Here is a 23,130-nt window from a genome sequence, read left to right as displayed (position 1 = left end):
CTAGATTATTTATAGCAACATCAATACTTTATAATAACAATAATATAACCTTACGGGTCCAGTGCTATTTTTTCCAATTTCCTCATCTTTTATTCTGGCATATCATGACATTAACCTTGCTGTCCCACTATTACTGCTAGTACTATTCACTTTCTGTATGGACTTGAATTTGTATTAATGACCACCAGCATTGCCTAGTTCAATCACCACCCTTTTTTTGAGCCTACTCTAGTCTTGTCCACCCTCATCAAAGCACAAAAACAAAACTGAACAGCAGAGAATCATGTGGCATGAAGTTGCATTCCCAGATGTTTTCATTTCCGAATATAGAGTAGATTTTCCTTCTAAAATGACAGATCTGATCTAGCAGTTAAAATGTGAAGTAGAGAAAGGTGCACAGTCGTGACAGTGACATTTTATACCGGTTTCCTCTGTTCTGGTCCTGGAATTCAGTGGCTGGCAGAACAATGTCAAACTGAATAGGTGTGCCCGGGACTATTAACTGCTCTGGCTGTAGTTCCTCTGTGCCATCTTCAGTTACGTAGTTAGTAGGCTCTCTTTGTGATACATTCTGTTTTAAGCTTTCACTGTACAGATAAAATGAACAAAGCACAAGTCATCATCACATACTGTACATTAAAGTCAGACTCCCTTTTTCACTATAGGAAAACATGGTAACTCGCCTCTTTCAAAATGGATATACCTACACATCACAAATTTTCTCCCATTTGGCACAATAAAACACTTCCTGAATTCCGTACCGTGCCGGATCCGGAGATTTTGTGTAAGAAGGGAATCTTTTATCTCTCACATATACTGTCAGTGGGAGCTTTTAACCACTTAAGCCCCGGAAGATTTTACCCCCATTCCGACCAGGGGGTATTTTACGACTCGGCACTGCGTGACTTTAACTGACAATTGTGCGGTCATGCAATGTGGTACCCAAACGAAATTTACGTCCTTTTTTTCCCACAAACAGAGCTTTCTTTTGGTGGTATTTGATCACCTCTGCGCTTTTTATTTTTTGCGATATTAATAAAAAAAGAGCGAAAATTTTGCAAAAAAATGACATTTTCAACTTTGTCTTTTAAAAAATATCCAATATACTCAATTTATGTATTTTTTTTTGGCCAAAATATATTTAGCTACATGTCTTTGACGAAAAAAAATTCAATGAGCGTATTTTTATTGGTTTGCGCAAAAGTTATAGCGTCTACAAACTATGGTGTAAATACAGAAATTTACGCAGCTTTAATTTTTGACTGCCTATCTTATTTCATGAAGTGCTAAAATGGCAGGGCAGTACAAAACCCCCCCAAACTACCACTTTTTGGAAAGTAGACATCCTAAGGAATGTTCTGAGAGGCATGTTGAGCTCATTGAATATTTCATTTTTTTGTCACAGGTGTTTGAAAAATGACTAAAAATTTTTTTTTTTTTTTTTTTACACAAAGTTGTCATTGAAATGATATATTGCTCACACATGCCATGGGTATATGTGTAATTACACCCCAAAATATATTCTGCTGCTTCTCCTGAGTACAGGGATACCACATATGTGGGACTTTTTGGGAGCCTAGCTGTGTACGGGACCACAAAAACAAATCCCCACCATCAGAATTTCAAAGGGCGTACATTTTTCATTGCATTTTCTCACTACCTCTAACGGTTTAGGAGGCCCTGAAATGTCAAGATACCACAAAACCCCCCCAAATGACCCCATTTTGGAAAGTAGACACCCCAAGCTGTTTGCTAAGAGGCATGGTGAGTCCATGGAATATTTTATATTTTACCACAAGTTTTGGGAATATTACTATTTTTTTTTTTTATTTTTTTTTTTTACACAACGTTGTCACTAAAAGATAAAATTCTCACACATGACATGGGTATATGTGGAATTACACCCCAAAATACATTCTGCCACTTCTCCTGAGTATGGGGATGCCCCATGTGTGAGACTTTTTGGGAGCCTAGCTGTGTACAGGACCGCGAAAACCAATCAACACTCCCAGGTTTTCTAATGGCGTAAATTGTGCATGTCACCTCTGCACTACCTGTCACAGTTTCGGAGGCCCTAAAATTCCAAGATAGCACAAACCCCCCCCAAATGACCCCATTTTGGAAAGTAGACACCCCAAGCTATTTGCTGAGAGGCATGGTGAGTCCATGGAATATTTTATATTCTGCCACAAGTTCCGGGAAATACATATATATATATATATTTTTTTTTTTTTTTCACAAAGTTGTCAGTAAATGAAATATTGCTCACACATGCCATGGGTATATGTGAAATGACACCCCAAAATACATTCTGCTGCTTCTCCTGAGTACAGGGATACCCCATGTGTGAGACTTTTTTGCAGTCTAGCCGAGTACAGGTCCCCGAAAACCAGTCCCCGCTTTCAGGCTTTCCAAGGGCGCAAATTGTTGATTTCACTCCTGACCACCTATCACAGTTTCAGAGGCCCTAAAATTCCAAGATAGCACAAAACCCCCCCAAATGACCCCATTTTGGAAAGTAGACACCCCAAGCTATTTGCTGAGAGGCATGGTGAGTCCATGGAATATTTTATATTTTGCCACAAGTTCCGGGAAATATATATATTTTTTTTTTTTTTTTTCACAAAGTTGTCAGTAAATGAAATATTGCTCACACATGCCATGGGTATATGTGAAATGACACCCCAAAATACATTCTGCTGCTTCTCCTGAGTACAGGGATACCCCATGTGTGAGACTTTTTTGCAGTCTAGCCGAGTACAGGTCCCCGAAAACCAGTCCCCACTTTCAGGCTTTCCAAGGGCGTAAATTGTTGATTTCACTCCTGACTACCTATCACAGTTTCGGAGGCCCTAAAATTCCAAGATAGCACAAAACCCCCCCAAATGACCCCATTTTGGAAAGTAGACACCCCAAGCTATTTGCTGAGAGGCATGGTGAGTCCATGGAATATTTTATATTTTGCCACAAGTTCCGGGAAATATATATATATATATATTTTTTTTTTTTTTTTACACAAAGTTGTCAGTAAATGATATATTGCTCACACATGCCATGGGTATATGTGAACTGACACCCCAAAATACATTCTGCTGCTTCTCCTGAGTATAGGGATACCCCATGTGTGAGACTTTTTTGCAGTCTAGCCGAGTACAGGACCCCGAAAACCAATCATCGCCTTCAGGCTTTCCAAGGGCGTAAATTGTTGATTTCACTCCTGACTACCTATCACAGTTTTGGAGGCCATGAAATGCCAAGACAGCACAACCCCCCCCCAAATGACCCCTTTTCGGAAAGTAGACACCCTGAGCTATTTGCAGAGAGGCATGTTGAGTGTTTTGCAGATCTCACTTTTTGTCACAAAGTTTTGGAAATTGAAAAAAGAGGAAAAAAAATGCATTTTCCTGTTTTTTCTTCATTTTCCAAAAAAAATTAGAGCTGCAAAATACTCACCATGCCTCTCAGCAAATAGATTGGAGTGTCTACTTTGCAAAATGGGGTCATTTGGGGGGGGTTTGTGCAATCTTGGCTTTTTATGGACTTCAAAACTGTGATAGGTAGTAAGGAGTGAGATCAACAATTTACGCCCTTAGAAAGCCTAAAGGTGCGCATTGGTTTTCCGGGTCCTGTACGCGGCTAGACTGGCAAAAAGTCTCACACATGGGGTATCATTGTACTCAGGAGAAGCAGCAGAATGTATTTTGGGGTGTCATTTCACATATACCCATGGCCTGTGTGAGCAATATATCATTTACTGACAACTTTGTGTAAAAAAATAAAAAAAAATAAAAAAAATTTTTTTCCTCGAAACTTGTGGCAAAATATAAACTATTCCATGGACTCACCATACTTCTCAGCCAGTAGCTTGGAGTGTCTACTTTGCAAAATGGGGTCATTTGGGGGGGTTTTGTGCCATCTTGAAATTTCAGGGCCTCTGAAACTGTGACAGGTAGTCAGGGGTAAAATCAGCAATTTACGCCATTAGAAAACCTGAAGATGTGGATTGGTTTTCGGGGGCGCGTACACAGCTAGGCTCCCAAAAAGTCTCACACATGTGGTATCCCTGTACTCAGGAGAAGCAAAAGAATGTATTTTGGGGGGTCATTTCACATATTCCCATGGCATGCATGAGCAATATATCATTTAGTGACAACTTTCTGTAAAAAAACAACAAAAAAAAAAAAAACAATAATTTTCCCGAAACTTGTGGCAAAATATAAAATACTCCATGGACTCACCATGCCTCTCAGAAAAAAGCTTTGGGTGTCTACTTTAACAAAAAGGGGTCATTAGGGGGGTGTTTGAACAGTTCCGGCATTTTATACTCAATCTTATCCACACATCACCCACTCTTCTAACCACTTGAAAACCAAGCCTTTTCTGTGCCTTTTTGTTTACATGAAAAAATATTTTTTTTTTACTAGAAAATTACTTTGAACCCCCAAACATTATATATTTTTTTAAAGCAGAGGCCCTATAGAATAAAATGGTGGATGTTGCAAATTTTTTTGTCACACGGTATTTGCGCACAGATTTTCCAAACGCAATTTTTGCGAAAAAAATACATTTTTTTTAAATTTATTGCACAAATACACTATATAATTCCAATTTTTTTGGTAAAATTTAAAAGATGATCTTATGCCGAGTTCATAGACACCTAACATGACATGCTTTAAAAATTGCGCATGCCTGCGCAGCGACAAAAACGTATGTACATTTTTGAAAACCTTTAAAAGTCTCTACAGGTTACCACTTTAGACTTACAGAGGAGGTCTACTGCAAGAATTACTGCACTCGATCTGGCGATCGCGGCGATACCTCACATGCATGCTGCAATTGTGGTTTACATATGACACTAGACCACCGCGTGCGTGCGCCATTGCGCGCAAGCACCGGGGGTAAGGGGGGGGGCTCAATTTTTTTTTTTTTTTTTCTTTTTTCTTTTGCTTTTTTATGTTATTTTGACACCTTTCCTTTAATTTTTTTTTTTTTAAATCATTTTTATTGTTATCATAGTGAATTTAAATATCCCCTATGATAGCAATCTGTAGTGACAGGTACTCTTTTTTAAAAAAATTGGGGTCTTTTAGACTCTAGATCTCTCCTCTGACCTTAACGCATCTGACCACACCAAAATTGGTGTGATAAAATACTTTCCCAATTTCCCAATGGCCCTGTTTATTTCTGGCGAAACAGAAGTCATAAAATGCTCGTAGCCTCCGGCATCTTAGGCCATAGAGATGATTGGAGCCATTCTCATCTCCAATTAGCTCTATGGTTAGATAATTGAACCACCGGCTGCACTCTCGGGTTAACCGGTGGGACAGGAGAGCCCGAGAAAAACCATGGAAGGCTGCGGAAGGCAGCGGTGGGGGGGGGGAGGCCCCTCCCACTGCATGTAAAAGCAGTCTAGCGGCCAATTACCTGCTAGAATTGCTTTTACATGTAAGCCGACCGCTGGCTGTAAAAAACGATACCAAGATGATGCCTAAATCTGCAGGCATCATCCTGGTATAACCACTCAAAGTCCAGCAACGTACCAGTACATTGCTGGTCCTTGTTTGGCATATAGGTTTTTTTTTTTTTCATGCAGCCTGTGGGCTGAACGGAAAAAAAGAGAACCTATCAGAAATCAGCACAGGAATAATGCGTAGTATTACTCATCATTAACCGCCCAAACAACCACCCACTGAATTTAATGATGGGTATACACGACACTATCCACGTATACCAAAATAGGATTTTAACTGCAGTGCTGAAATCAGAAAATCACCACAGCTGCTATCAGCAAAGGTATCCATATATGCTGAGCGCAAACGCTGTTTGTGTCAGAATATATAAAATCAATGCGTGGTAGCCGACGAGGGACCTGCAAGAGAAACAGGTCACAAAAGAATGAAAAAACAAACAAAGGACATTGAAAAAAAGTATAGTAGGAAGGAGTAGAAGGACATATAAAATGACTGACAAAAACAATTTTTGGATCTTCATCATTAACCGCCCAAACAACCACCCACTGAATTTAATGATGGGTATACACGGCGCTATCCACGTATACCAAAATAGGATTTTAACTGCAGTGCTGAAATCAGAAAATCACCACAGCTGCTATCAGCAAAGGTATCCATATATGCTGAGCGCAAACGCTGTTTGTGTCAGAATATATAAAATCAATGCGTGGTAGCCGACGAGGGACCTGCAAGAGAAACAGGTCACAAAAGAATGAAAAAACAAACAAAGGACATTGAAAAAAAGTATAGTAGGAAGGAGTAGAAGGACATATAAAATGACTGACAAAAACAGTTTTTGGATCTTCATCATTAACCGCCCAAACAACCACCCACTGAATTTAATGATGGGTATACACGGCGCTATCCACGTATACCAAAATAGGATTTTAACTGCAGTGCTGAAATCAGAAAATCACCACAGCTGCTATCAGCAAAGGTATCCATATATGCTGAGCGCAAACGCTGTTTGTGTCAGAATATATAAAATCAATGCGTGGTAGCTGACGAGGGACCTGCAAGAGAAACAGGTCACAAAAGAATGAAAAAACAAACAAAGGACATTGAAAAAAAGTATAGTAGGAAGGAGTAGAAGGACATATAAAATTACTGACACCACAACAGTTTTTGGATCCTTTTATTTTTCTTTCTAACTGTTCCTTTACTTCTTGATTTGGGAGGGACTGCGATCATCTGCGATCTTCTCTTCCAGCTTGGGTCTCTCAAAATGTCGATGGACATCCAACATCCTTCGAGACCCTGTGTTTATGTGCCCTACACTGTGTCGTGCTGTACCCTACGCTAATAATCCACTAGTGTATGGTAGCGCTCGAAACATTCCCCGATGCAGAGACCAGGTTGGTCAGGACATTTGGGACAATAATAACGGGTGTCACGCCTAAATCCGCGCTTGCTACAGACACGACATCTTCTTTGGGGCCATCTTTGGGTAGGGGTACTCGGGAGGACATGTGAAAAATGCCTCTCATGCAGCCGGCTCACTGCATCTGGAAGGGGAAGTTGGGCAGGCATGCCTCCTGGGTACAGGTAGGCAAGGATGATCTCTTCCTGGAATTCCCGGAAAGATCCAGTTCGTCCTGACGCCCTGTATAGGACAAAGGCGTTCAGCATAGCCAATTGGTATAGGTAAACAGACACTTTTTTGTACCAGCGTCTGGCTTTACGGGCAACTAAATACGGCGCCAAAAGCTGGTCGTTAAGGTCCACCCCTCCCATGTTAAGGTTATATTCGTGGACACAGAGGGGTTTCTCCATAACGCCAGTTGCCGTAGGAATTTGGATCGTCGTGTCTGGGTGAAGGGAGGACAGAACATAAACATCCCGTGTATCCTTCCACTTCACCGCAAGTAATTTGTCCGTTTTCAAGCAGGCTCTCGCCCCCCGACTAAGACGGGAATCTACAAGCCGTTGGGGGAAGCCCCGGCGATTAGGTCGCACGGTGCCACATGCGCCAATTTGTAAATCGAGAAGGTGACTAAATAGTGGCACGCTTGTATAAAAGTTGTCCACGTACAAATGGTACCCCTTTCCGGATAAGGGTGACACCAAGTCCCAAACGATCTTACCGCTGCTCCCTATGTAGTCTGGGCAGTTGGGGGGCTCCACACAGCTATCTTTTCCCTCATAGACCCGGAAACTAACTGTATAGCCTGTGGCCCTGTCACACAATTTATACAGCTTGACCCCGTACTTGGCACGCTTGCTGGGGAGGTACTGTTTCATAGCAAGGCGGCCAGTAAATTTAATCAGGGACTCGTCAACGCAGACAACTTGTTCGGGGGTAAACAAGGCTGCAAACCGCTGATTGAAGTGGTCTATGAGGGGCCGAATTTTGTGGAGCTGATCGTATGCAGGGTCTCCCCGAGGACGACAGAGTTCATTGTCGCTGAAATGCATAAATCGCAGAATTTGCTCGTATCTCGTCCTGGACATAGAGGCAGAGTACATGCGCATATGGTGAACTGGGCTAGTGGACCAATATAGCCGCAATTCACTCTGTTTAGTTATGCCCATGTGAAGGGAAAGGCCCAGAAAGATCTTAAATTCGGAAACCGTTATAGGTTTCCAGCCGAATTGTCTGGCAAGGTGTGAATTTGGGTTGGCGGCGATGAACTGTTGTGCATATAAATTTGATTGATCCACAATAGATCTGTAAAGATCTTCCGTGAAGAACAGCTCAAAAAAGTTCAGGGGCGTAAAACCAGCTGTCTCCACGTGGATTCCAGGTTGGGCGGTGAATGGGGGAAGTACTGGCGCTGTAGTATCAGTGGGTTGCCAATTAGGAAATGCCAGCGCATCAGGGAGGGCACTATGGGCTCTACGGGCCTGTCTTCGAATACGCGGTGGCCGCGGGCCACTACTTGTGCTAGCCACCGCACCAGCTTCAACTGCACTTAGGGGACTCGCCACGTCACCAGGTCTTACTGCAGTGCTGGTTGTACTAGGTCCAGGTTGTACTAGGCCGCTGGCGCTTGCCAGGTCGCCAGAAGGATGAGCGGCACTAGTACCCACACTCTGCTCCATACGAGCACCCTGCGATTCCTGCATCACAACAACTTCAGAATGGGGTCGGGTACGCCTGGGTCTAACAGGGACCCATCTGTCGTCGGAGCTATCTGTCAGGGAGCCGCTGCCGTCATCAGGTTCATATACTGACACTAATTCGGTCATTGTAGCTTCCCCTTCGCTATCAGATGACTCGGTCAGCATATAACTGAGAAGCTCTTCATCCCTGTACGAACGTTTGGTCATTTTGGTAACTAAATTTACTCGTACAGTGATGCGACTCACAGGTAATAAAAGCACCTGGTTGTCGAAGATTATTTCAAGCGCTACAAAAAAAACTGCTAATGCTAGCAGGGATCAGGCCTGACTCTGCTAACACAGCGGTTTTGTGTCTTGTGTTTTTTTGCAAGTGACAGTAATCTATTGATTACTACACTTGCCTGGGTGAAAGGGTTAAACGCAGGTGCTGGCCGGAATCAGTACTGATCGTGCAAACACCGCGTTTTGGGAACCCTAAACTATGGGGGCGCTAGTATAGTTCTGATCAGATATTGATCTGTTCAAACACTATACTAGAAATGGAAGTGTAGGTGCGTGCGTGCGTGTGTGGCAATCAAGGGGTTACTTCTAAACTATGCGCTGGGGATCTGGGGGGGGTGGCGGGGACCCTAAACCTCCTTTGGGAAAGAAACTAGCTAGCTAGCGCAACCTCAAGTCACAATGACACCAATACAAAATACAGTAAAAACAGTATATTATGTGTGTATTAGTGCTAATGTGACAGAGGGTGTAGGGGTTAACGGGATGTGATCAGGGGGGGATCAGGGGTTTAAATCTTTATTGGAAGGGACTGGCGGGTATCCTAAGGATAAAAGGAACGGTGGCAAGCGCTAAACCTGGTCACAAGTCACACTTATACGGGTATATAGCAAAATGCTATATACTGTATACGGTGTGTGTTATGGCAGGGGGTGTAGGGGTGATCAGGGGGGGGTCAGGGGCTTAAATCTTTATTGGGCGGGTGGCGGGGACCCTAAACCTTCTTGGGACAGAAACTTAGTCGCCTGCGCTAATTCTGATCACAATGACACTAATACAAAAATACAATAACACCGTATATTGCGTTTGTATTAGTGCTGATGTGACAGAGGGTGTAGGGGTTAACGGCGGTGATCAGGGGGGGGTCAGGGGAGATCAGTGGGTTAAATCTTTATTAGGGGGGGGTGGGGGGTAATTTGAGTGGAAAAGGGGGGGTCGCAAGGGCTACACCTGTTCACAAATCACACTTATACAGGTATATAGGTATATGCTATATGCTGTATATAGTGTGTGTTGTGTCAGGTGCTGTAGGGGTTAATTGGGGGGGCGATCGGGGGTGAAATGTGCCTATCTAACTGTGTGTGGGTGTGCTTGGTGCAGTACTCACAGTAAGATGTGCTCTCCTCTCACGCTGGATCCAAAAAGACCGTTGTGGGGGGAGGGCACATCTCCTCTAAGCCTGTGTTTACATTTCACAGGCTTAGAGGATGATCTGATTGGGCAGGACCGATCAACAGGTCCAGACCAAAAATGATTGGCCTGGACCTGATGACTGATCGGTTCTGAACCCAATCGAGTCATCATCGGCGGCGGGGACGCGCGGGAGCGCGCACAGGGCCGGCAAATTGTGCTGACGTAGGCCTACGTCAGTTTGCCTGGCCGGGGCTGAGTGCCGACGTAGATCGTCGTGCGCCGGTCGTAAAGTGGTTAAAACTTTTGACATGCAAAAGGAAGAATTTAATCTCCCGAACCGCATGTTTTTCTGCTTTCTACAAATCGGACACGCCATCCAAACACAATTTCCAGACTCAACACCTCACCCCCCTTGCAATCCTATTATGGAAGTCATTAGGAGTGGGGAGTCTCATAAATTAATATCCACATTCTACAGCATGCTACACATTCCGTCATCCATGAAATTAGCATATAATGTTAAAGTGAAGTGGGAAGGAGACCTGAGACAACTGGAGGATGACGACTGGAGTGAGGCCTTAGACACATGTAAAATAGTTTTGCCCAGACTATCGGACAGACTGACTCAGGTATATATACTACACCGCGCATATCTCACTTCTGTAAAACTAGCTAAATTTAAACAACCCCTGACATGTCCAATGTGCAAACAAACATTGGGTACATTTTTTCATCTGTTGTGGTCTTGCCCGTATATACGGGGGTTTTGGAGTCAAGTGATAGATTTACTGCATGACAACATGGGGTCCCCCCTGACTGATCCAAAGCCCTGCCTACTTGAATTCCTCCCTGAAATTAACATGGATAAATATTTCAAGACATTCCTACATGAAACATTATTCCAGGCCAGAAAGACGATAGCTAACTAACTGATTGGATGACTGACGTAAATAATACCCTTTCTTATAAAAAAAAACGTATATATACTCAATGAGGTATCCCTACAAAATACAATAAGATTTGGGACCGCTGGCTCAAAGAGTCTGCCATATGTGAATAATCTTGCTGCATACATCATCCCTCACATTTATCACTCTCCCATGACAAAGTGGTGTAATTTTTGATGTTGTGCCATGAAGTTTAAACTTTGTCTTGCAACAAAAACCCTTGAAGTATTTTAGGGAAACCCCACATACTTCTGTACAAATACCTTTATAAACTTGTTAACACTGAACATGAAAATTGTATATACATTGAAAGCTGTATACCGTTTTGTATTATTGTCTTGTTTTTCATTGGATAAATAAAAACGTTTAACCAAAAAAAAAAAGTCAGACTCTGGCCTTTTCTAAAGTTTTGGACAGACTTGAAAAAGGTAAATACTTCTATTGAATTCTTAACTTCTGTTGCTGTACATGATCCCTTGGGGAGATATTACCTCTCTCATATTACCTCTCTGTAAGGAGCAATTGTCAAGGGGGCAGAAAGTCACAGACCCTAATATTAACCTGTCAAGTGTTCCAATTATTCCCCATTATACTGTAAAATTGAGTTGTGTAAATGTCTATCGACATTTATCCTCGCCTTCTTTCCCAACAGGAAGCGAGGGGAAATCTCCTAAATGGGGGCATAGACCACAATAAAAAAAAACTGATAGACATTCTGCGTCTTTCCCACTCTGTTCAAAACTAAAATAAGGGAAAAATACAAGATAGTTATATCAACGGTCCCATAGGGTCTGCACCATACCGTGTAAAATTAAAAATGTTGGAATGTAACAAATACAGTGCATATAAGGGCTTTTACCTGTTCTGTGTATTTTCAAGCCTCCTGTCAAAGCTGGTGATGGGGGTAACTGCCTCTTGAGCAGTCTGGTTTAACTTGATAGCTACAGCCTGATTGAGAAATTGATCAGTACAGTCAGAATTAATCAGAACAGTCAGAGCATTAAGGAAAAACTCACAACACCACCATGATATTCTCTCATGAATGAATTACCTCTGGATTATCTGTCAAGTAGATCTGCCTTGAAATGTTATTGATAGCACAAATCCACTAAACCAAAAAGGCAAAGAAAAAAACATAAAAGTAAATATATGCAGGTGGTCTATCAACTTTAGTATACATCTCTTTAACTACTTTCAGTTATTCTGGATGCAATTCAAGATAAAAAGGAAAGCATTTTAAAATACCAGGGTTGGGGGTCCCAGGGCACTCTGGAATGCATGAGAACATATGAGCTGGCATCTTGAGTTGCCTGCTTTATATGTTTGCCAATGATTTACCCACTTGTGAAGACAAATTCACTCTAAAGCTGGCAGGGACCAGCCAAGATTCTAACCATCTATGGGCAGACTGAATGTACCCAAGTGGAAAAACCCATCGATCAACTTGTCTACAACCAGCATGTTAGATTTTCAGCATGCGATTATTGCCAGTGGCTATAGCTGCTAGCAATGATCCCTGTGTTCTCCTGGCAGGGATGGCCCCACGCGCCCCCCTGCCAGGAAAACACAGTAGCTTCTTGGGGAGGGGGGGGATTCCTGCAACAACACTGACTGTGTTGATGGGGTAAGTGATTTTCTTTCCTGCAACCACAAATTCGCACCATCTATAGCCCGCCAAAGTCCCAGAAAGTAAACTTAACTGTGAGGTGTGCATGTGCTCACTAACAGTGATGCTATACTAGAGGGCCCTATGATAAATTCATTTTAAAGCCCAACTCAAGGAAACAAAGAATTCCTTGCATGGGGCTGCATCCACATTGCAAGGGTTTACAGCTCCTTTAAGTCTAAGTGGCATAGAAAAGAAGATTTACTTACCTGTTCTGCACATTGCTGGACCAGCCCCTGCAGCATCTTCTTCCCTATGCTCTAGCAGTCTAAGGTCCTGGCATCATCAAAACTGATGCAAGATCCATAGCACTTCATTGGATGTGATGGCGACGTGGGAGAGTCCATCACTGAAGCATGGGGGGGAGAACCGACTAAGGATCGGGTAAGTAAAAGTACTTTTACTTTCTCCTAGAATAGGTGAGTCGTTAACCCCTACAGTGCAGGTGGAATGCTTTAGCCTTGCACATTTGGACTTCAGCACGTGAAAGACTGAGACCAGGGTGTACAGTAATCTTCAGTAGTCTTCAGGTCTTCAACAAGTTTTAAATAGTAATAAAGGTTAAGAAACCAGCTAGCAGCTTCTTCAAAGTGGCATTGTGTTTGATGCTGGCTAACAGCTTTGTATATGTGTTGTAGTAGCTTTCTGTATACACTGCTCCTTTACAAACTGACGCACACGTGTATAAGGCCTTACCTTATAACTACAATGAACACAAAGCCATGTCACGGCACTGCTGAATTTTGCATTGCCCCGTTTTATAATTCAGGTAAAATATATTTTTGTAAATAAAAGTTAAGGGAATAAACTTGTTGGAAAATGAAAGCCAGCAGCAACTTACCTCTTCATATTCCCTTTTTCCTTCTGCTTGGAGAATGATGTTCCTAGAAAAGTAACAAAGAACAGTGATTCTTCTTCCACATCCAATCTGTTTCTCAACATTAGTTCTAGCACTTGATGCAAACCACCACAGGATCACTGCATAGAGCTAGCAAGTGGTACATGAACTGGGAAATCACTGCTTCCATCAGAACCTTCTCAACCAGATAAGTTCTTAATGACCATATCCATGTACTTGTGCACATGCAACATAACTGAGACCAAAGCAGAAGACATGCTTTTTTTGTTTTTTTTGGGTAGACATGAATGAGCTCTTTCCATGAGACACATAGCTTGAAAGTACTGTCAATCTATACAGATTACACAACATTTCCCAATTTTGTGACCAATGATTTGACAAACAGCCTACCCATTAGGAACACACATTTAGTTATTATAAACTTACAATGAAAGAAGACTGCGCCATTTAAAACATATCATTTTAGCAGACAGTGCGCTTTTTTCCTTCCCCGCAGATACTGCCCAAAAATGACACAGGATACTTCTAAGTCATGTGATGGAAAAGTGCTTTGGAAAAGTATTTTCCTTGGCCTTTGTGATGCTGTTTGTTCAATAAGGTTCCCTAACAAACCTCTGAGGGCTTTACACAACAGCTGTATTTATACTGAAATTAAATTAGACACTGGTGGACTACATTTACTACTGAAGGCAATTGGTTCTACTAGATTTTAGTTAGGGGTATCAAAGCAAAGGGGGCTGAATACAAACGCATGCCACACTTTTCATTTATCATTTTCCTTCCACTTCACAAATATGTGCCACTTTGTGTTGGTCTATCACATAAAATCCCAATAAAACATATTCACGTTTTGGTTGTAACATGAAAAATTGTTAAAACTTTCAAGGGGTATGAATACTTTTTCAATGCACTGTACAGCCACAGCAGTCAGTTTTACTGAATGCAGTGTAGTGCCTTACCCACTATAGTCACATTTTTTTCAAATTGTTGTTGACTATATTAAAGAAAATTGGCATAGAATCACATAATTAATGAAATATGATTATTTGGATTCCTCAATTATGTGATTCTCCAGAGATCAGATAGATCTATTTCAAAATATTCTGGAAGTATTAAAAAAATAAATTACTCTTTCAAGCCCCACTAAATACAATAACATTTCTCAACTGTGAGCAAAATCAGACATCTCTGTAAGTAGACCGAAGGCTCAATTAAATAATTTATAATGCATGTGTCATTTGCTGTAATGTTCAGCCATATGACAGTCATATTCAGCTGTCTGACACAACAAAAAAGCATTAGAAATGTGCATACTTGGATATTTAAAAATGATCATTTACAGTAAAAGATATCAATCATTACAAATTCACACTCTCAAGGGGTGACCATTATTTACAGGGACAGAAAGTGATGCAATATAATTTTTTTCACCAAAATAAGAGGTAAGGGGAAACCATTTCCAATGGTAACTGTCTAAGTGAGGAAGTCCCCTCACCAGAGATTTCCTCTCCATTCTGTTGTGTCTCTGGAACAGGAAATGAAGAGAAATGTCTCAGTAGAACACAGAAAGCAAAATAATAAATTTACATAAGTTTTAGCTCTTCCTTGGTCTATCCACAATTACAAAAAAAAAAAAAAAGTTTTGGCTAAATACACACACACACACACTTTAACTTATGCCACATTGTTACTTCTGCCGTTTGGAAAAGTGAGAATCTTTTTGAGGCTTTTCAACTCAAGTTAATTACGCATTTTCTTTACTCACGTCTTGCCACTGGGAGAAGTGATCTGGAAGCAGTATCGTCTATCCTCGCAGTCCACTGCCATGACAGAACAATTGTCCAAGTCCTGAATAAGGCCCCCAGCCACCTCACCTCGGTGCTGACACATTAGGTTTCCACCTTGTGTAAAGAAATATAGTCTCTCCCAAGTTGTGGTGACCAGGCCTGTTTTACTGAAAATGTTCAAAAACTGTGATTAGTTTACAAGTGAAAATTAAAAAAATAAAACAGCACTAGGCTGAGGTAACAAGCATCCAGAAGTTTAAGCCTTAAGGAGAAGCAGGGCCAAAGCTCTTTTGGCTCCAATTCTCCTGTGGGTCACAAGAGTGCACGTCACTCAGCCGGTCCAGACTTTGGGGAAATCCCGACTTTGTCAGGATCCACCCAGATGCCTGGACGATTAGCTGGCTCAGCCTCTCAGCACACAACTGAGAGCCTGAACCAGCCACTCCCACCCCTGCACAGCCGAGCCCTCCAGTGAGGGCTGGAGGGCCAGAGCACAGGGTTGGTGACCGACAGTCATTGCTCTCTGCTCATGGAAGACAGAGAATTGAGCGATCAGCGGTCTTTGCTGGGTCAGTGCTTGGTCCTGGAGGCAGCATCAAACCAATGCAGCAATCACCTAGGTAAGTATGTAGGTTTGTTTATTTTAATTCCCATACCTAGTTACATTACTAAAAAATGTACTTTAAATAAAACACAATGGAGAATACCTAATGGCGCCACCAAAGGTTACTGTCCTTTATTAACAGAAGGTCTACAACATGACCAGGATAAATTTGCAGCAGCATCAAACTCAAACCCCCTGAAAACCGATCTAGATAGATTTGTAAAAAAGGCCAGTTGCTTGGCAGAATTCGACATCTTATGGTGTGTTTTATTACTTTTTTAGTAAAGCCCTAAACAGACATGTAATGGAACAGACATGTTATGCATTTGACAAAAAACATCTCATTGCTAATTCTGGAACATTCGCATACTATGACATATCATAAGTAGTGACAGTTCCGGTTAATGCATCCTAAAAAAGCAATTCGGTGCTGTATTCCTACAAGGGACACCAGTTACATAATGCTGTAAGGTACCGACAGAAACAAACATAAGATATGCCCTAATAGAAAACAAGATGTGCACAATTGTATTTGGTCAAAATGAATCCAGCAGTACATACTGTACATGGGCAGTAAGTAACATTTACATCAGCTCATGAATCAATGAAAAAAAAAATGTTGCATCTGTCCCACTTAGGTGACAAAGGAGGATGATGATGATACCTCCAAATATACAAGAACGTAGTGACTTAAAAGGCCATTGATCAGCATTCTAGTTGCTAATAGCCTAAGCAGACCCCACATGAAATCAGGAGTACTACTGTTTAAAGCGTTTGAGACGCAGGTATAAATTATTTGTGCCCAGGTTTCCATTTCAGACAAGAAAAAAAAAAAAATCGAAAGTCATTCGAATGTTGGTACCGAAACACTTCATACTGAATACAAGGGCAGAGTTTTCTCCAAATGTAAATGAGATTGGGAATTTTCATAAGAAGTTGGATGCTGTGTATGATCTGATCTGAAAAGGTAAAATGGTAATTAAAAAACATTGCACTATGGGCATATGTCAGTTAAAGTTTATCCAAAGCCAAATTCTTCATTTTGAACGCAGTGGGGAAGAACGGTTACTGCAGAAGAGACATGCAATGTCTCTTCTGCAATAAAATAAACCTACTTGCCTGCTCGCAATCTGTCTTGAAATGTACACAGAGCTACGACAGTGCAGCTCGATTTATAATCCGGGACAGATCCTGTGTGCTCGGATGACTGAACGTCTGCAGATGTGCAAGAGTTAGGTCATTCCACTCTGGCTAATAAAAATGGCTGCAGCCTGGCACCTGGAAGAAGCTAGGTAGAAGATGCAGGTGTCGGCGAAGAACATCAGACCGCTGAAGGAAAGGCAAGTATAACCGACTTTAGTTCCACTTTAACATGTAAATGTATTACTTAATGGTAGAGATGGGTAAATTAGGGTAAAAAGTTTTGTGTGTGCAGAAGCCCCCCTAATTCCTACCTGAGCCCATTTCTATCGAGCAATGTTGCAGGAGTGTCTCAGCTGCCGGAGACTCTCCCTCCTGATTAGCTGAGACGGCAGTGTGAAACCACTGGCTCCTGCTGCTGTCAATCAAATTCAGTGAGACAATTAGGAAAGAGAGGGGGCGGGGCCAGGATGCGGACCCATGTCTGAATGGACACAAGGAGCTACGGCTCGGCTAGGGTGTCCCTATAGCATACTGCTTCCTGTGGGGGCACTCAACAGGAGGGAGGGGCCAGGAGAGCCAAAGAGGGACCAGAGAAGAGGAGGATCTGGGCTGCTCTGTGCAAAACCAACTGCACAGAGGAGGTAAGTAGAATGTTTGTTATTTTTAACCATAAAATTCCAATGATTTCAAACCGCTCTTTTATAAATAATAGAAGTACAGCCTAGCACCTTTTTAATTACATTCTGTGAAATGGTGAACGGACACTGTATAACTGGTTAAAGCCTAATACATATGTGCTTCATTTAGTTAATGCTACTCTTAAGAGCAGTGTGTACAACAAAGCATCTGCAAAGCTTTTGTTCAGCTTCAATACCACGGAGATTGCTGGGGATTGCAAGGAGAGGCCGCTAGAGAGCTGGTCGTGGACACAGCATACAGCCAGGTGTAGCTGCTAAAGCTGGATACCCCTGTTGCAAGGGGAGCGACGTCTGGTGAGTGCAATATTATGAGGGGGGCACGAGTGGAAACACCGGGCACACTGCATGCTGTTGCACAACCCCCAGGTTGTAACATCAAGTAGCGTTCCTTTATTGATGCTACCATAGGAACAAGCAAGGATAGCTGGAACGACAGACTAAATAAAAGGACACTGCACATTATCCAAAGGGACAGTTCACTAAGCTCAGATCACTTTTGCATCAATTTATGGTTTATATGTGATCACATAGAGTGGTTATGATTTGAGTGTAACTGGAAGTTCATATATTTTAGCACTGGGGCTTTGTTAATTACTGCACATATTTGTTGCAAATGTTGCACAATAATTTATTTTTTGCGTGTTACTAATTTTTGCACACAATATTTTTGCATATATTTATATTCATCTTATTTGTGGTTTTTGGAGAATGATTTGCACATGGGTATATTAGTATGTTATTGCACCTAGGAGCAGCGCCAAAACCAATTTTTTATACATAGAGTTACTGTATAACTGGATGGCTTAAAGTGTCTCTAAACCCACATCATAAAAAAAAAAACTATCAATAAATGCGGTTTTATATGCAGCTCATACTCTGTCACTCTGATTTATTTTCTGTATTCAGCAAAAAAACTGGTTGATCCTGCTGCTCTCTCTCTCCACCTTCTGTTCATGTCCCCAATGTAGCAAATAATTTTTCAGCTGTGGTGGCAACTCTCAACATGCTCAGTTTTCAGTGAGTTTCTTTGCTGAGCATTTCTTCCCCATCACATCTGAGACGCTCATTTGAATACAGAGGCACACATGTGGGCTTTTACACAGTGGTAAACGACAGCCCACTCCCTCCTTTCTCCTCCATGCCCACTAACCAGATAAAAACAATGGGGTCAGAATATTAATGTAGATTGATGGAGGCTTCACCTCCCTCTTATTTGAAGACACAGGCTAGAGGGGCGTGACATAGCATGTGGCTTGCAGAAATCCGCCCACACCAGGTTATTGCCAAACCATAATAAAGATTTGATTTCAAATATATATTTGTATGCCATTTTAAACTGTTTATAGATATTAATTATTTTACTCAGTATTCAAGTTTTTTTATTTATTTTTTATTTTGAACATGTGACCAGCAGCAGCTCCTACTGCCTATGTTTCTCTGTAAACATGCTAAGAAAAATCTGGGTCATGTGACAGCTGTATATCAATTAGGAAAAGGTACTTAGATTTTTTTTTAATAAAATAATTACAATGCCATCATCCACATACAGAAATAGAAGGGACAATATAAATTATATAGTGCAAGTTTAGTATCACTTTAATTTATTTCTCCACTGAAAACACCACATTACCTCCTCATGTTGAGATAACCAGCCTTTTGAATCAGGTTTCTGTTGATGACTGGTGACACAACATCAGAATCTGGGGTATACATGGCATCATTACCAGACAGAAGTTCTTGCTGAGAAATCCTCATGGCATCTGCTTCTGTTTCGAGTTCTCCTTGTATCCTGCAAGGGAGGATCACATCATTAATACAAGTTGACTTTTACTGAATGACAAAATATCACTCTGGCCAGGGACAATCAGACTGGGACAGAAAGGGTAATTTCAGGGTTTATTAACCTCAAGTATTCAACCGCAACCTATCAACCTCAAGTATTCCAAATGAACCATGTTTTGGGACTTTGCCTTCGATAAAACACCTGTCAAGCCTTTGACTTTGATTTAGAGGACCTGCCCAAGGTGAAGGAAATCTTGAAAACATGATTTGTTAGGGTTACTTGAAGACCGTGTGCAGTAAAATCAGGGTAAGCAATATCAGTACAGTAGAAGAGTCTATACAACTGTGCAAGACTGAAGGTCAAGCTAGGGTTCACCTATAAATCTGCATCATATTCTAGTTTCAGAATCTTCATGCTAAATTAATATAGAACTGTGAATTCTCTTCTGCATACAGGTTAACACCTATTACCACCCACAGAAAGAAGAGATGGCACACACGGGTGTTCTGAAGAATAAAGCACCATCTGCACTAAACCATGCGTGCATTACTCATCACACAGTACAATGATTAAATATTTACCATGTACGTTATAATAAAAAGGGACCTTTATTTTAGGCATACTACAAATAGGACATCAACCAACCATTCAGATATCAGCTTTGTGCTCTGTAGTGAATTTGATTTAATAGAATAGCATGTCTGACTTTTTGAAAAACAATATTGCGCTTCATGTCCTTTTTTTTCCTAATTAAAAAGGAGATATGAGCTTCATGATAAATGGCTACATGTGCACAGGACAACTGACTTTGTTGACTATGCATATAGTGGAACCTAAAATTTAGTCCCGACTATGTATAATGCCAACAGACCTGTTTTTTTTTTCGGATCAGTTTAGATTGATGGGAAAGTATAGAGAAAAGAAAATACATGTGTATAAAAAAAAAAAAAAAAAATTTATAATGAGCCAAATAATTCAGGCCAAGTCTTTCAAAGCAATGAGTCACAGGCCATCTTGGGCTTCAATAGTAACAGTTATAGCCGCATACCTTACCTCTGAATCATGTTTGTTACAGATGACAGAAATCCATCCATTTTTTTGGAAAACATTTCAAATCCTTTTTTTAAAAAGTTAATCTGCAAAACATTGTTCAAGAGAAACAACAGTCACATACGAGGTCAGCACATCACACCATTTTTACAATTACAAAAAATGCCAACTAGGTTCTGGACATTATCCAATCCCATAGTGTAAAGGGCAATGGCTGACACGACCAATCTCAAATTTTTAGCCAGTCCATTTATCTACTGAAAGCTTGTCTGATTTGTAAGTGAAGGTAAATAACAACTTAACTCGAACATAGAGTAAGTCCAGAGTGTAAGGATAAAGATATGTAGGCTTTAGTGAGCAGTGAGTAAACTGCTCAGATAGACTACAGATTCTGTTTACCTAATTTCCATATAATAGAATATAATATATATTTTTTGTTATTACAACTTAAACATTCTTTATTCTTTTGTCAGGTAAAATTTAAAAAAAACTGTGTATGCTTTTTTTTTTTTTTTTTTTTTACACAATTAGCTGCAACCAATAGGTGGAGAAGAAGCTAAGACATCACATTTCCACCAAGTTGATTTACTACTATGTTGTAATAGACCTGAATTGCAATAAATTAAACACACGTCTGAATGACAAACCACCCTCCTTTTCTCTTGGGAAAAACCTCTTAAGGATTTGTCAGTGTGCCAAGGTAGCCAACAAGTCCGCAAGCAGCGCTGAGCTTTTCAAACTAAAAATACAATGGGTACACCAAGGCCTTAAATAACCCTCATAATGTTTATAAAACATGTGAAATTTAATTTTCTAGTTTGTCGGCTCCATCTACTAGCCATAATGTGGGATTTTCAAAAAAAAAAACACAAGGCAGTTAGGAAAATATCCCGTTATGGCCGTTAGATGTAGCTGTCAATCATAGGAAATAAACAATGATTTTTCACATATATTATGGGGGCTATTCGTGAAGTCTGTAGGAATGCTGTGCTTGGGTTTAACAAAACAATCATCAATATTCCAAAATACCAGTGAGGACTGTTTTATGTTGGTGTAATTGAACTGGGTAAGGGCTGAGGATGGGTGGAATCTGTGCATGTAATGTAAGTTTGGTAGCCCTATCTTCCTAGTGGCAGGGGAGGATAATTTGTGTACTAAAAGGAGCACTCCAATCTAAAATACTTGTGATGGGAGAATGAGAGCACAGTAACAACCCATCATCACTGATGCACATATTAAAGAAAAACTCTAGTCAAATACTAATGATACTTAAATCTGCTCCCACCACCATTCTAAAGTCTATTGTAACTACACTGTAAAGGAAAACAGATGCTCTCAGATGCTGCCCTGGAAGAAGATTAGAGAAAACAGAGTTAGGTACCTGGTAACTCTTTTTCTAAGAAGCCTTCAAGGGCAGCATCTGAGAAATAGGCTCCTCCCTCCTGAAACAGGAAACACAATAGTCCACCATTATAAAAATGTCAGTCATACCTTCTGCCTTAGTAATATCAAAGCACTGAAGGAACCCTCAGTAAGCATATAAATCCACAAACCCATTTTTTATTGTTGTTTAGGGTGGGAACGAGTGCTGCCCTGGAAGACTTCTTAGAAAAAGAGTTACCAGGTACCTAACTCTGTTTTCTCTAATCTTCTTCCAGTGCAGCATCTGAGAGGATGTACCAAGCAATACTTACTAGGGAGGGGATAAAGTCTAGAGCACCTTGCGACCAAATGTCTGGTTCTGACTGGACAGCTAATCAATACCGTAGTGCCTTGTAAAGGTATTGAAGCTCAACCATGCCGCTGCCCTGCAGATCTTCTCCGGTGTTCCCCCGGCTCTTTCTGCACTTGACGATGCCCAAGCTCTGGTCGAGTGGGCCGTAACTCCGCTCGGCTGGGCAAGGTTTAGAGCTTAGTAGACTGTCTGAACAGTCATTTTCCACCAATCTTTAGTTCTCTCGAGGTAAGCCATCAGGATCTTTCTTACATCTAGCTTGTTGTAAGTGACTCTTTTCCTGCTATCCATTGAATCTGGAAGGGAGGGAATGACCACCTCCTAAGTTCTGTGGAAAGTTGAAGAGACTTTTGGTAGGAAGGCTGGGTCTGTTGTGAGGATAATTGTATCTGTCAGAATTAAACAGTATGGTTCTATAATGGATAGAGCCTGTATTTCTCTGACTCTTCTTGCCAACACAAGCGCCACCAGGAGTACTTTTTTTAGTGTGAGGTATTTCTGGCATAGAGGTTTTTTCCCCATTCTGGAGGACACCTGTGACCGCAAGAGGCACATGCTACTGGTCTTTGCCTTTTTCTCTTCTGTGGTCTTTGTCTGTAAATACGCACAAAGGACCCAGTGAAACATGCAGTTGCCATACGGAACAATGAAAAACCGTTTGTGGTTGAGGTGAAGACAGAGGGAACTCCAAAGTGCTCTGGCTTACCTTGGAGCTGTCCTGGCCGACAGGGTTTGCAGGGCAGGGTGGGAAGGCATTCGACATGGTCAGTCTCAGAAAAGGAACCACAGCATAGGGACCTTTAACTGCTTCCTGTCCCCAGCTGCCCCCCATGCAGGTTGGTTGACATACCTGCATTGCAACCTCCTGGTAG

At 41.3% G+C, this 23,130-nt stretch overlaps 1 protein-coding gene across 1 annotated transcript in view; it reads right to left on the bottom strand.

Moving 5' to 3' along the window:
- APPL2 (adaptor protein, phosphotyrosine interacting with PH domain and leucine zipper 2) overlaps positions 1-23,130 on the bottom strand; it is a 150,201-nt gene that overhangs the window by 47,307 nt on the left and 79,764 nt on the right. The window contains exons 9-15 of the mRNA XM_082253113.1: positions 20,527-20,609; positions 19,321-19,479; positions 15,224-15,412; positions 13,441-13,483; positions 11,985-12,041; positions 11,793-11,881; positions 423-587 (exon numbers count right to left, since the gene is read on the bottom strand). Of these exons, the coding sequence (XP_082109239.1) occupies positions 423-587; positions 11,793-11,881; positions 11,985-12,041; positions 13,441-13,483; positions 15,224-15,412; positions 19,321-19,479; positions 20,527-20,609 (785 nt within the window). The remainder of the gene's footprint in view (positions 1-422; positions 588-11,792; positions 11,882-11,984; positions 12,042-13,440; positions 13,484-15,223; positions 15,413-19,320; positions 19,480-20,526; positions 20,610-23,130) is intronic.

This window comes from Pelophylax lessonae, assembly GCF_965119305.1.
Source record: "Pelophylax lessonae genome assembly, chromosome: 4".
Lineage (NCBI taxonomy): Eukaryota > Metazoa > Chordata > Amphibia > Anura > Ranidae > Pelophylax > Pelophylax lessonae.
This window is presented reverse-complemented; position numbering and strand designations above follow the sequence as displayed.